At 39.5% G+C, this 13,610-nt stretch overlaps 2 protein-coding genes across 3 annotated transcripts in view; one reads left to right on the top strand and one right to left on the bottom strand.

Moving 5' to 3' along the window:
* The window catches only part of MYH15 (myosin heavy chain 15), a 127,895-nt gene extending 117,459 nt beyond the window's left edge, over nt 1-10,436 (top strand). The window contains exons 39-41 of the mRNA XM_014792268.2: nt 6,808-6,903; nt 7,846-7,980; nt 9,976-10,436. Of these exons, the coding sequence (XP_014647754.2) occupies nt 6,808-6,903; nt 7,846-7,980; nt 9,976-9,990 (246 nt within the window). The 3' untranslated portion in view covers nt 9,991-10,436. The remainder of the gene's footprint in view (nt 1-6,807; nt 6,904-7,845; nt 7,981-9,975) is intronic.
* Nucleotides 7,851-13,610, bottom strand: part of HHLA2 (HHLA2 member of B7 family) — a 74,949-nt gene continuing 69,189 nt past the window's right edge. For both annotated transcript variants that reach the window (XM_087439559.1, XM_087439560.1), the window contains one exon: nt 7,851-12,817. In XM_087439559.1, coding sequence (XP_087295685.1) covers nt 12,803-12,817 — 15 coding nt within the window. In that variant the 3' untranslated portion in view covers nt 7,851-12,802. The remainder of the gene's footprint in view (nt 12,818-13,610) is intronic.

The following is a 13,610-nucleotide window of genomic DNA, read 5'->3' as shown; positions in this document are numbered from 1 at the left end:
TAGATTCCATGTGTAGGTGAAATCATATATGATTTGTCTTTCTCCAACTGATTTATTTCACTTAGCATAATGCCCTCAAGGTCCATCCAAGTTGTTGCAAATGGCAAAATTTCCTTCTTTTTTATGGCTGAATAATATTCCGTGGTATATACATACCACATTTTCTGTATCCATTCATCCAACACTTAGGTTGTTTCCATGTCTTGGCTATTGTAAATAATGCTGCCGTGAACATGGAGATGCAGATACGAGATAGTGATTTTGTTTCCTTCAGATAAATATCCAGCAGTGGAATTACTGGATCATATGGTAGTTCTATTTTTAATTTTTTGAGGAAACTCCATATTGTTTTCCATAGTGGCTGCATCAATTTGCATTCCCATCAAGAGTGCACCAGGATTCCCTTTACTCCACATTCTCACCAACACTTATTTCTTGTCTTTTTGATAATAGCCATTCTAACAGGTGTGAGATGATGTCTCATTATGGTTTTGGTTTGCATTTCCCTGATGACTAGTGATGTTGAGCACCTTTTCATGTACCTGCTGGCCATTTGTATGTCTTCTTTTGAAAAATGTCTATTCAGATTTTCTGCCCACCTTTTAATCAGATTTTTGGGTTTTTTTGCTATTCAGTTATATGAGTTCTTTATGTGTTTTAGATATTAACCCCTTATTGTATACATGATTTACAAATATTCTGTCACATTCCATAGGTTGCGTTTTCATTTTGTTGGTGGTTTCCTTTGCTATACAGAAGTTTTTTAGTTTGACGTAGTCTCACTTATTTATTTTTGCTTCTGTTGTCTTTGCTTTTGGTGTCAAATCCAAAAAAGAATTGCCAAGGCCAGTATCAAGGAGCTTACTCCCTATGTTTTCTTCTAGGATTTTATAGTTTCAGGTCTTACATTAAAGTCATTAATCCATTTTGAGTTAATTTTTGTGTATGGTGTAAGATAGTGGTACAGTTACTTTTTTTTGTTTGTTTTGCATGTGGCTGTCTAGTTTTCCCAACCCCATTTATTGAAAAGATTGTCCTTTCCCCATTGTATATTCTTGGCTCTTTTGTCATAAATTAATTGACCATACAAGTGTGGGTTTGTTTGTGGGCTCTCTATTCTGTTCCATTGGTCTATGTTTTTGTTTTTATGCCAATACCATACTGTTTGGAATGCTATAGCTTTGTAATATAGTTTGAAATCAGGAAGTGTGATGCCTCCAGCTTTGTTCTTCTTTCTCAAGATTGCTTTACCTATTTGGGGTCTTTTGTGGTTCTATACAAATTTTAGGATTGATTGTTCCATTTCTGTGAAAAACGCCTTTGGATTTATGATAGGGGATTGCATTGAATCTGTACATTGCTTTGGATAGTATGGACAATTTAACAATATTAATTATTCTAGTCCATGAAATATCTTTCCATTTATTTGTGTCTTCTTCAATTTATCTATTCAATGTCTTATCATTTTCAGTGTATAGGTCTTTCACCTCCTTGATTAAATTTATGCCTATGTTATACTTTTTGATGCAATTGTAAATGAGATTGTTTTCTTAATTTCTCTTTCTTAATTTCTTTCTGATAGTTTGATATTAGTGTACAGAAATGCAACTGATTTTTGTATATTGATTTTGTATTCTGCAACTTTACTAAGTCCGTTTATTAGTTCTAACAGTTTATGGTGGAGTCTTTAGGGTTTTCTGTATATAATATCATGTCATCTGCAAATAGAGGCAGTTTTACTTCTTCCTTTCCAATTTTAATGCCTTTTATTTCTTTTTCTTGCCTAATTGCTCTGGCTGAGACTTCCAATACTATGTTGAATAAAAGCAGCAAGAGGAGGGGGTCCTTGTCTTGTTCTTGATCTTAGAGGAAAAGCTTTCAGTTTTTCTTCATTGAATGTGATATTAGCTGTGGGTTTGTCATATATGGCCTTTATTACATTGAGGTACATTCTCGCTAGACTCATTTTGTTGAAGTTTTATCATGGATGAATGTTGAATTTTGTCAAATGCTTTTTCTGCACCTGTTGAGAGGATCATATGATTTTTATCATTCATTTGTTAATGTGGTGTGTCATATTGGTTAAGTTGCAGGTGTTGAACAATCCTTGCATCCCTGGGGTAAATCCCGCTTGATCGTGGTGTATGTGTTTTTTTTAATGTATTGTTTAATTTGGTTTGCTAATATTTTGTTAAGGATTTTTGCTTCTATGTTGATCAGGGATACTGGCCTGTAGTTTTATTTTTTTTATAGCGTCCTTGTCTGGTTTTGGTATCAGGGTAATGCTGGCCTTATAAAATGAGTTTGAAAGTGTTCCCTCCTCTCTTATTTTTTGGAAGGGTTTGGGAAGGATTGGTACTAATTCTTTAAATGTTTTTAGAATTCAGCAGTGAAACCACCTGGTTCTGGACTTTTGTTGGTTGGGAGGTTTTTGATTACTGATTCGATGTCCTTACTAGTAACTGGTCTCTTCAGGTTTTCTATTTCTTCATGAGTCAGTCTTGGTAGGTTGTATGTTCCAGGAATTTATCCATTTCTTCTAGATTGTCCAATTTTTTGGAGAATAGTTGTTTATAGTAGTCTCTTATGATCCTTTGTATTTCTGTGGAATCAGTTGTAATGTTTCCTCTCTCATTTTTTATTTTATTTATTTGAATCCTCTTTTTTTCTTGGTGAGTCTAGCTAAGTTTTGTCAATTTTGTTTATCTTTTTAAAAAGTCCAGCTCTTAGTTTCATTGATCTTTCTACTGTCTTTTAATCTCTAGTTCTTTTCACTCTCATCTTTATTTCCTTCCTTCTACTAACTTTGGACTTCATTTATTCTTCTTTTTCCAGTTCCTTGAGATCTAAAATTAGGTTGTATATTTGAGATCTTTCTTGTTTCTTAATTTAGGTGTTCATCAGTGTGAGCTTCCCTCTTAGAACTGCTTTTGGTACATCCCATATGTTTTGATATGTTGTATTTCCATTTTCATTTGTCTCAAGGTATTTTTTGATTTCTCTTTTGATTTCTTCTTTGACACATTGGTTGTTCAGTGGCATGTTATTTAATCTCCATATATTTGTGAATTTTCCCATTTTTTTCTTGTACTTGATTTCTAGTTTCATACCATTGTGGTTGGAAAAGATACTTGATATGACTTCAATCCATTTAAATTTATTAAGACTTGTTTTGTGGCCTAACATATGATCTGTCCTGGAGAATGTTCCACGTGCACTTGAGAAGAATGTGTATTCTGTTGCTTTTGTTTGGAATGTTCTGTATATGTCTGTTAAGTTCATCTGGTCTACTGTGTTGTTTAAGGCCAATGTTTTTTAATTGATTTTCTATCTGTATGATCTATTCATTGACAAAAGTGGGGTATTAAAGTTCCCTACTATTACTGTATTGCTGTTTATTTCTCGCTTTAGGTCTGTTAATATTTGCTTTGTATATTTAGATACTCCTATGTTGGTGCATAAATATTTATAATGTTATATATTCTTTTTGGATTAATCTTTTATCATTATATAATGACCTTCTTTATCTTAAAGTCTATTTTGTCTCATATAAGTATAGCTACCCTACCTTTATTTTGGTTTCCATTTACATGGAATATCTTTTTCCATCCCTTCACTTTCAGTCTGTGTGTGGTCTTACATCTGAAGTGAGTCTCTTGTAGGCAGCAGATAGATGGGTCTCGTTTTTTTTTTTTTTTTGCCCCTTCAGCCATTCTATGTCTTTCGATTGGAGAATTCAGTTCATTCACATTTAATTATTAATAGGTATATACTTACTGCAAGTTTGTTAATTGTTTTCTGGCTGTTTTGTAATTCCTTTCTTTCTTTCTTCTTCTCTTGGTTTCTTCGTTTGTGATTTGATGATTTTCTGTAGTGGCATGCTTAGATTCCTTTATCTTCTGTGTATCCACTATAGGTTTTTGCTTTGTGGTTACTATGGGGCTAACATAAAATAACCTGTATTTATAATAGTCTATTTTAAGTTGATAACAACTTAAGTTTGAATGCATTCTAAAGCTCTACATTTTTACTCTCTCCTGCTGCCCACATTTTATGTTTTTGATGTCACAATTTATATATTTTTATCTTGTGTATTCATTAACAAATTTTTGTAGTTATAGTTTTTTTTCTATTTTTGTCTTTTAACCTTAATACTAGATTTATAAGTGATTTACCCACCACCATTACAACCTTAGATTATACTGAATTTAACTATATATTTATCTTTACCAGTGAGATTTATACTTTCATGTTTTCCTGTTGCTAATTTGTGCCTTTTGTGTCAGCTTAAAGATGTTCCTTTAACATTTCTTATAAGGCTAGTCTAGTGGTGCTGAACTCCTCTAGCTTTTGCTTCTCTGGAAAACTGTTTCTCTCTCCTTCGATTCTGAAGGACAACTTTGCTGGGTAGAGTATGCTTGGTTGACATTTTTCTTTTAGCAGTTTGCATATATTGTGCTACTTTCTTATGGCCTGGAACGTTTCTCCTGAAAAAAAATCCGATAGTCTCATGGGAGTTTTCTTCTATATAACAAGTTGTTTTTCTCTTGGTACTTTTAAGATTCTTTCCTTGTCTTTAACTTTTGACAGTTTAATTATAATGTGTCTTGGTGTGGGCCTCCTTGGGTTCATCTAATTTGGAACTCTCTGGGCTTCCTGGATCTGGATGTCTGTTTCCTTCCCCAGGTTAGGGAAGTTTTCAGCCATTATTTCTTCAAATAAATTTTCTGCCCCTTGCTCTCTTTTCTTCTTCTGAGACTCCCTATACTGTGAATGTTGGTCTGCTTGATGTTGTCCCATAAGTCCCTTAAGCTATCTTTACTCTGTTTCATTCTTTTTTCTTTTTGCTGCTCTGATGGGATGAATTTTACTACCCTGTCTTCAAGTTCATTGATCCCTTCTTCTGCTTGATCTAGTCTGTTCTTAAACCCCTCTATTGTATTTTTCAATTCAGTTATTGTATTCTTCCTCTCTATGATTTCTGTTTGGTACATTTTTGTATTTTCTATCTCTTTGTTGAAATTTTCAGTTTGTTCATTTGTTGTTCTCCTGAGGTTGGTGAGCATCTATATAACCATTATTTTGAAATCTGTATCAGGTAAGTCACTTACCTCCATCTTTTTCTGAAGTTTTATCTTGTTATTTCATCTGGAACATATTCCTTTGTTTCTTCATTTTCCTTGATGTTCTGTGTTGGTTTCTATGCATTTAAGAAAACTATCTAAACTCTCTAAAAATCTACCTCTCCCAATCTTGAATGAATAGTCTCATCCAGGAGATGATCCTTATTGTTCAATCCGACCCTAGCTGTTGGTTGTCTCTGAGAACTTTATGATTGTCCAAGCAGGCTTCTTTGTTCTTAACTGGCTCCCAGTAGTTGAGGGTGTCCAAGACCTGTTAGTGTCTCAAAGGGGGGGAATCTTGGTCAGTACCTAGATGCAGGCTGATTGGAAGCCAGACCCTCAGGCAGGAGCTTTTAAAATATGCAAATATACCTCTTTCAGGGGAAAACTGGGAAATGGGCATTTCTGTTCCCTTTCTGCTGAGCTTTGGATTGATAGCCAATTAAGAACTGTTTTTTTGTTTGCTACCATCCTATTGAACCTGTGAACACAAGCCCTGTTGGCCACCAGAGCCAGGCTATCAAGGGATGTGTCCTCTGGGCATCAGCCACAAAAGCCAGGGCACCAGACTCATTCAAAAATCTCCTTTCTTGGAGATACCAGCAACCTGGGGCACGCAGATGGAAAGCATGAAGGTGGCACCTTCAGACCTCCTCGATCTCTGGAGAGTATTGTAGTCCCTAGATAGGTGTTAAATTAGAAACCTGGCCCTTGAGCCACAGCTACTAAGATAAACAAATTGGCTTCTTTCATAGAAAGACTGGGTGTTTCAGTTTGCTGCTTCTGCACTGTACCTTGGCGGGGGGTGGGGATAGCTGACTAAGAACAGTTTCTGTTTGTTGCAGCACGTGGGACCCATGAACATAAGTCCTGCTGGCCACCAGAGCCAAGCCTTCAAAGGGTGTCCCCTGGGCAGAAGCCGCAAAAACCAGGGCACCAAACGTGTGCACAAGCTCGGCTGGTTGAGACACTTTTTTCTTTGGGGAAGTTCAACAGCTTCAAAGTGGAGATATTCTAGCTAAAAGGGTGTGGAAAACACGGGACATGCAGAGCCTTACCTACCTGCCTGCCTCTCCCCTCCTTTCTCCTTGCAATACCTAAGGCTCTGCAGAGCACTGTTGAAAAACACTGTCTCACTCGATTTCCTTTCTCCAGTCCAAGACTGAGTTGCAATAGAAGCAATGAGAATGCTCACAACATGGTCCCCACAGCTTGCAGAATTTTCTTCACTGTCTCTGCTGATGTCCACACCAGAATTCTAGAAAACTTAGCTTTCCTATAGTTCCATTACGCAAAGCCAAGGGTCAATTAGAAAGTTCAAGAGAAGCATTGGTTTGATTGGTGGGGAGGCGGGGGTCTGGTAGATGGGACAGGACTGAGAAACCACAGGAAGATGGTTGGGATGGGAGGGATGAAGACCGGATTGAAACTAGTGGCTTTAAATTCCATTTTAGTGAAGGCTGGGAGTTCTGTGTTGGATGAGAAGAAATGACTGTCATTGCACAGAGCTGTGTTTATTAATTTCTTGGAACTTGGGATGAGTAGAGGTAAACTGGTTTTCAAATCATCACTCTAATGTAGTGTTAAACAAGTCTCCTTACTCTTATTTCCTCACATGAGGCTACTCCCAATGCAGTTGCCGGATCCTTCAAATCACCTTCACATACATACCTGTGCATTTCAGGCAGAGGAAGACAAGAAAAATCTGAGCAGGATGCAGACTCTGATGGATAATCTTCAGCTCAAAGTGCAAAGTTACAAGCAGCAAATCGAGACAGTGGTAAGTGACTGACACAGTTGCAGCCTCATGAATTTCCTAGCCATGGTTTTTGATTAACGGAGATATGTGCCCTGAGCTAGGGGAGCAGCTTATCAGAGAGGACCAGCTCACCTTAAAGTCTGTTCATTCTCTGTTTTTTCTCAAGCTAGAATTATCACCCATGGTAAAAATTTGCGCTACTTTTCCCTCCAGGGAGCCAGAGCTCTCTTCCTCGACCTTATGGTTACACCCAACCATGTGCATTGCAAAAAATGAGCCAAGTAAGAGCATGGAATCATGTAGAGATGGCAAATTTTTGGTTGAGTAATCACCCTGGGGCCTTCCTCACCCTAAAACCTTGGGTGAGCATAAATGCAGTTCACAGTCCTGTTTCCTGATAAGCCTGGACATGGCTGTGGACATCACCACCACCACTTGAAATGTACTTGCCGACCCTGGATTAGTATCCATAGCTACGTGGAATGTAATTGATAAGTACCGTATATATTGATTTATGCCTAATAATCATCTCTCTTGAGGGGTTTTGAATTGATTATGTAAATGATTTGGGCTAAAACACTGCTATGTCTAATAATTACCTGTTACCCCATATAATTGTAAAGACAAACCCCCATCACCGAGAGGTAGAATAGGATGTTGCACTGATTACAAAACAAACAATTGTGATTATTCTATCACAAATCTGTGAAAGTTGAACTATATCCAGTTGGTGGAAAGTGCCGACCATGTTTTCTATTTCCAGGGAACAACAGTTATAAAAATGGATCCTGTGCCTGCTAGAAAGTCTGAATCCCTATATATCATACCAAAATATGATATTCCATTCAGTACTCAGAAGTTTAGATTCCTTCCACATTTTTCAACTTTCTCGTATCAGAGTCGAAAAAAATATGACTATGTAGGCACAGGGGTTTCTTTTTTTTTTCATTTTTTATTTTATAGGAAGCACAAGCCAATCAATATCTTTCTAAGTATAAGAAGCAACAACATGAGCTGAACGCAGCTAAGGAAAGGGCAGAGATAGCAGAATCTCAAGTCAATAAACTCAAGATTAAAGCAAAAGAGTTTGGAAAAAAGGTACGTCGGATTTTCAACTCTGTCCTAACTCTTAAAGCATGTGTGTTTCGGTCTCGATAGAACCTAAAACAGGTTCTATAAAATCTTTCCATATTTACTAACTCCTACTTGTCCAGGTAGGATGAAGTGCTAAGCATTTGAGGAGGATGCACACTGTATTTATATTTCTCAAATGCTCATTTCTGGGTTAACTTGCAGGCTGAGCTCCAGGGCCTAGATTCATTTGTGTAGGACAGTCAGGAGTCCAGGGACCAAAGAGGATTTAAAAAGCACAGAAGCATCTGCTTGAAATTCTGAATGAACTCTTTCTATGGTGGACAAGTACCTGAGTCCGTACCACCTAGACAGGTGGAAAATTGAGGCAGTGGAGGACAACAAATGCGAGAGTCCTGCTTTCTACCCTGAAACACAGAGAAAGGAACTTTCTACATCCCTGTGGTCCATGAAACTGCTGTTCTGATCCAATAGTAGCGGCCTCTTCCCTAATTTTCCTGGCAAAGTAGCAGAGTGACAAAGAACACTGAACTCTAGGCTTGGCGGCGTCAGTGTCTTACTCTGCTCAGGCTGCTATAACAGAACAACAGAGACTGGGTGGCTTGTAAACAACAGATATTTATTTCTCACAGTTTTAGGCGCTGGGAAGTCCAGGATCATAGTGCTAGCAGATTCAATATCTGGTGAGGGCCATTTCCTCATAGATGGCCTTTTTCTCCTTGTAACCTCATGTAGTGGAAAGGGTAAGAAAAGCTCTCTGGGGTCTCTTTTGTAAGGGCACTAATCCCATTCATGAGGACTCTACCCTCATGACCTAATCATCTCCCAAAGGCCCCACCTCCTAATACCATCACCAGGGGGTTAGGATTTCAGCATATGAATTTGGGGGACACAGACCGTAGCAGTCAGGGTAACCTCAGCTTCCTTGCTGAGATTTTCCCAGGAACACATAGTTTTTAAATGAAATCTGGCTTTAGGAGAAGCAGATTACAGGAGATTGGATATCCTTCATGGAATGCCTAAAAAGCACTTAGCACAGTGCCTAGTACAGATAGGCACCATCATTTCATTTTTTAAAATTTGGTACGTGCCTGGTCCTCTTTCTTATTTATTGTAAATGAATTACTAATCACCCTGCAAGATAAGTAGATAGGGTTGCCAATAATAAATATTACCTTGAGGTCAAAAGAATCTCTTTTGAAGGAGAGATTAAAAGTTAGTTATGTTGAATATATTTGGATCTAAACGTGAGAAGCATGAGTCATGGGCAGACTCCGGAGACTTCTTATTGATGCCTGAATAGCTGTCTCAAGGATAAGGCCTATATGGAGAGGTCAGGTTAAGTGGATTGAACTCTGGCCTCAATTTGAGAAGTGTTATGGCATTGGATTTGGGGTCTTCTGTGCAGAGCCCGCCCACAACCCCCTAGAATGGATTTGTTTAGGAGAATGCCTCACATGTGCTGCAATTGCACTCAGCTGCAGGAGGTCGAAGGGCCTCCACAACAGATGTAATGCATTCGACTTTGACACAGTTGTTTCCAACAAAGAATAAAATGAGTGTAGCAGAAATTGCTTCTGAGAGGCCAGAGATGAATAGGAAAACTGTCCTTGGCAGTGCAATGACTAATTGTTTCCCAGTCACAGAAGGAAAGCCTGAAAATCTCTCAGCTGTCACGAGGAAAAGGTTTTCTGATAGAATTGGGTCGGGGCTGTGGAGCAAATTGGTGATGTGGCTAGTCTTTCCCCCATGGGGTCTTCTGTAGAGGGCGCTGCCTTCACCGGCAAGGCGAGGAGTGATCGAGCTCGCCTACATGAATTACCGGGGTCTGCTTTCCATAGTACAGATAATTTCCTCAATTCTCTGCCTCCCTTGGAAGCTAATGAAGAGTTGGCTAAGGCCTGCTTATCTCTAGAAAGGACTGGGCTTGGTTCTGGGCGTGTGTTCCACTGCTGAAAGTCACAGGACTCTCACAGAACACACTGATATTCTGTTTTTCAGGTTCGTGAAGAATAAGCAGTCTTGCTTATGAAAGACAGTGACTGGAGAAGCACAAGGAGGGCACCACTTTATAGCCAAAAACTTAAGTTGCATTTGAAACATTAAAAAAAAAAAACGTATTTACATGGTGTGAAAAGCAGTTTAAACAAGAGGATTAGAAAAATGTAATAATTAAAGGGAGTATTGTTGCTTCCAAGGTTAACGGGGAGTTTTTGATCCTCAAATACAGGTAAACATTTCACATGAAAGGTTATATAAATCCAAGAATCTTTTACGTTCTAAAGTTAAAAAAAATAAATGAATACTTGTTCTATTGTCCATGTTGCCTCTTAATGAGTGATAGTCGTAGAAGGCATCCTTAGACCAGTCGTGGTCCTTGGGGACAAGTGCGTGTTGGTAAATGGTTATTACTGAAGTTAGCAAATTTTGCTTAATTCGTGTCTTACATCTATGAGTCTGTATTTTTAGCCACTAATGGTGGGAGTTGATAAACCTTTCTCTTAGTGCTGTGATTTATCTATAGTCACAATGAGGCATTTTGAACTTGTAGGCAAACCCTCCTAATCGACATACATGTGAGCTGCATGCTGGTGCAGACTGTAAACACTGAAGTGGCCTCTCACACACGACGTTGAGTTCAGTGATAGGCGGTATGCTGGCTTTGTATTGTGCCCATTTAGCTAAACTGGAGGTACATTTCCCGGAATCCTTTCTCTGTGTGATTCTAGATTGGAGTTGGTCACAAGAGAAATTTGCACCAGATTTGATGGGCAGAAATGAAGGAGCAGCTGTTTATTTTATGCTCGTCAGGGCAGGGTATGGCCCCAGGCGCTGTGCTGGCTGGCAAATATTACCCCAGGCCAGAAAGGTGAGCTAGCAGAAACCAGCAACTGCTCCCTGGGCCTGCAGCTCTTCCAGCTCCTGTCAGGTTCCTCCCTCAGCCTCACAGAGTCCTGGCCAGGTGTGCGTGCGGCTGGCTTCATGGCAATGGGCACCAGCTTCTCTTGCAGGTCACCCACGGCGTTAACTTGGGAGGCCCTTGGGGACAGGTGCGGCTTCCAGTTTGTTCTTGTGGATTCCAGTTCATCTTCACTCCACGTCCAGCTCTCCTTCCTGATGGCTGGCACTTCCGACCTACAGTGACTTCAGTCACTTCAGATGCAGAGGGGACAGCCTGGCATCCGCTTCCTCACCAGTGCTCACAGTTGTGTAAGGTTGAATCCCTATAATAAATCCTCATTCTCTGTCATTCTCAGCAGTCTGCCTCTCTGATCCGATCCCGACTCGTACAGGTGGCTCTAAGATCAATTCAGCAATGTTGAAGGACCCAGATGAGAAGGTTTTTCCTCGTCTGCCATCCTCATTGTGTTGGCTTTTGTCTTTAAATTTGTCCCCCTCATCATTGTAAGAGGACTACAGCAGTTCTGAGTGTTTTCCTCCTCACAAAATAGCCTATGTGCCTTTTAAAAGTTTTTCTTTACAACAGCATCCTTAATACTTTACAGTTTATGATGAACAACTATCACAACATTGCAGCAAATAGAGTCAACAAAACTACGTACAAGGTATGAGATTGTGAAGTTCAGGCCAGCTGATAGAGAAAACTGGACGAGTCAGCATTAACATGCAATTCAGGGTGGTTTTCTCCTGTAAACTATAGAGTCCAAAACTTAAGTCACAGAAATCCTGGTTAGACTTTTCCATTTGTATAAATTGATGATTAAAATTAAGGGAAACAGATCATCAAGTCAGCTGGCCTAGCCATTCTCCCCTTGCATAAAAATTTATATGGAAATCTAAATTTATTAAAAGGCTGATCATGGGGCCGGCCCGGTGGCACAAGTGGTTAAGTGCGCCCGCTCCACTGCGGTGGCCCAGGGTTTGCTGGTGTGGATCCCAGGCACACACCAATGCACCGCTTGTCAGGCCATACTGTGGCGGCATCCCATATGAGGTGGAGGAAGATGGGCATGGATGTTAGCCCAGGGTCAGCCTTCCTCAGCAAAAAGAGGAGGATTGGCAGATGTTAGCTCAGGGCTGATCTTCCTCACACACAAAAAAAGAAAAAACGAAATTAAAAAAAAAAAAAAAAAAGGCTGATCAACAATATGACAACTGAGCCAGAAGAGTGAATCAAATTATCTTCATAGCTAGGGTCACTCAGCTATGCAAACCTGATGGTGGAAGGTATAACTCAACCCCAGAGATGTCAGTTCTTGAGTTGACAGAGCTCTTTGTCCTAGGCAGTTTAGAAATACTGACATTCTTACTCTTTGGGGTCCATAAGACTCACCACACTAGATCTAATTGGTTAAGGTGATATAACCATTCACGTAACACTAGATTCCAATACCTTAGCAAATCAATTGCCTTGGTTTCCAGGCCCTGGGTTTTTACCTTTTTGCTATGAGGACTTCTGCTTCTACCTGCTCTCTCATCCATTATTAGTTGATCAGATTTTGAATCAGCACTTAGTGACACATTTCTTCCAAGTTCTAGGGGAAAACCTTACTGTACCTTCCGTGCTGATTGCAGCAGGAAGGTAAATGAATGAGACAGTTCTTTTCTAAGTTGAATTGGAATCCTTGGCCTCCGGGCACTTATAATCTTGATGCAGGTAGGCTGTCAGTGAATGACGCTTTGGTCTTAAAGAGTGAATGTGATACTGGAAAAGAGAATGGTTACAAGTCTTTGTGATGATAGAATTGTCAGGTCATGACCGCCATTGCTGGAATCACAGTGAAGAAAGGGGCGATGAAGTCACTGGATCTTAGAGATGCTTGTGATGTGTTGTGACAGTTCTGTCTTCATTTCCTGTACTGGCTGGCTATTCTGAAGGAGCCTAGAACCAAGAAAAATGGACTCTAAGTGGCTGTTGTTCGTGTCAGAATGACCTTTATTTTCATCCTCCCCAAAGCCCCAGTACATGGTTGTATATCTTAGTTGTAAGTTGTTCTAGTTCTTCTATGTGAGCTGCCGCCACAGCATGGCAACCGACAGATGGGTGGTGTGGTTCCGTTACCGGGAAGTGAACCTGGGTTGCCTAAGCAGTGAGCACCAAACTTTAACCACTAGGCCATCAGGGCAGGCTCAGTGTGACCATTTTTATCTTAAGTATTTAAGGATGGTAGTGTTTGTTTCACTTTTGGGGAGAGGGAGCTTTCAGCTATTGTTTGCATCTGTAATCAGAGATCCATGAGACAGTTATAAAATGAGTAGTTATGAAGTCTGGGTCCTATCAGTCAATTTTAATCTCCCTGCTAGGTGTTCCTGAGTTTTTAACAAGTGGAAAAACAAGCTTACCCCACTCTTTGCTCTTATTTGTATTGTGATTAATGGAACTCAAATAATAAAAGATATGCAGCAAAAAGCAAGTATGCAATCAAACTATAATCCGTAAGTGAATTATCAGTCTCCAAGGAACCTAGAAATGGCTGGAAAAGTATAGAAGGTCAGCAGTCTGAGTCTGGGCAGAAACTGTAATCTGCTTTTCTCCACTTTGTCTGTATTTCTTTCCACTTCTATACAATCTCATGTTTCCATCAGAAGAAGAAGCACATTGGTGCACCCTTGTATGTACAGTGCCATTTGAGATCTTCTCTACAGATAAACAATAGGAGATGAGAAGAGCAACT

This window comes from Ceratotherium simum, chromosome 15 (genome assembly GCF_057802395.1).
Source record: "Ceratotherium simum simum isolate JZ-2026a chromosome 15, ASM5780239v1, whole genome shotgun sequence".
Lineage (NCBI taxonomy): Eukaryota > Metazoa > Chordata > Mammalia > Perissodactyla > Rhinocerotidae > Ceratotherium > Ceratotherium simum.
The sequence above is the reverse complement of the archived record's forward strand: the minus strand, read 5'-3'. Positions and strand labels throughout refer to the sequence as shown.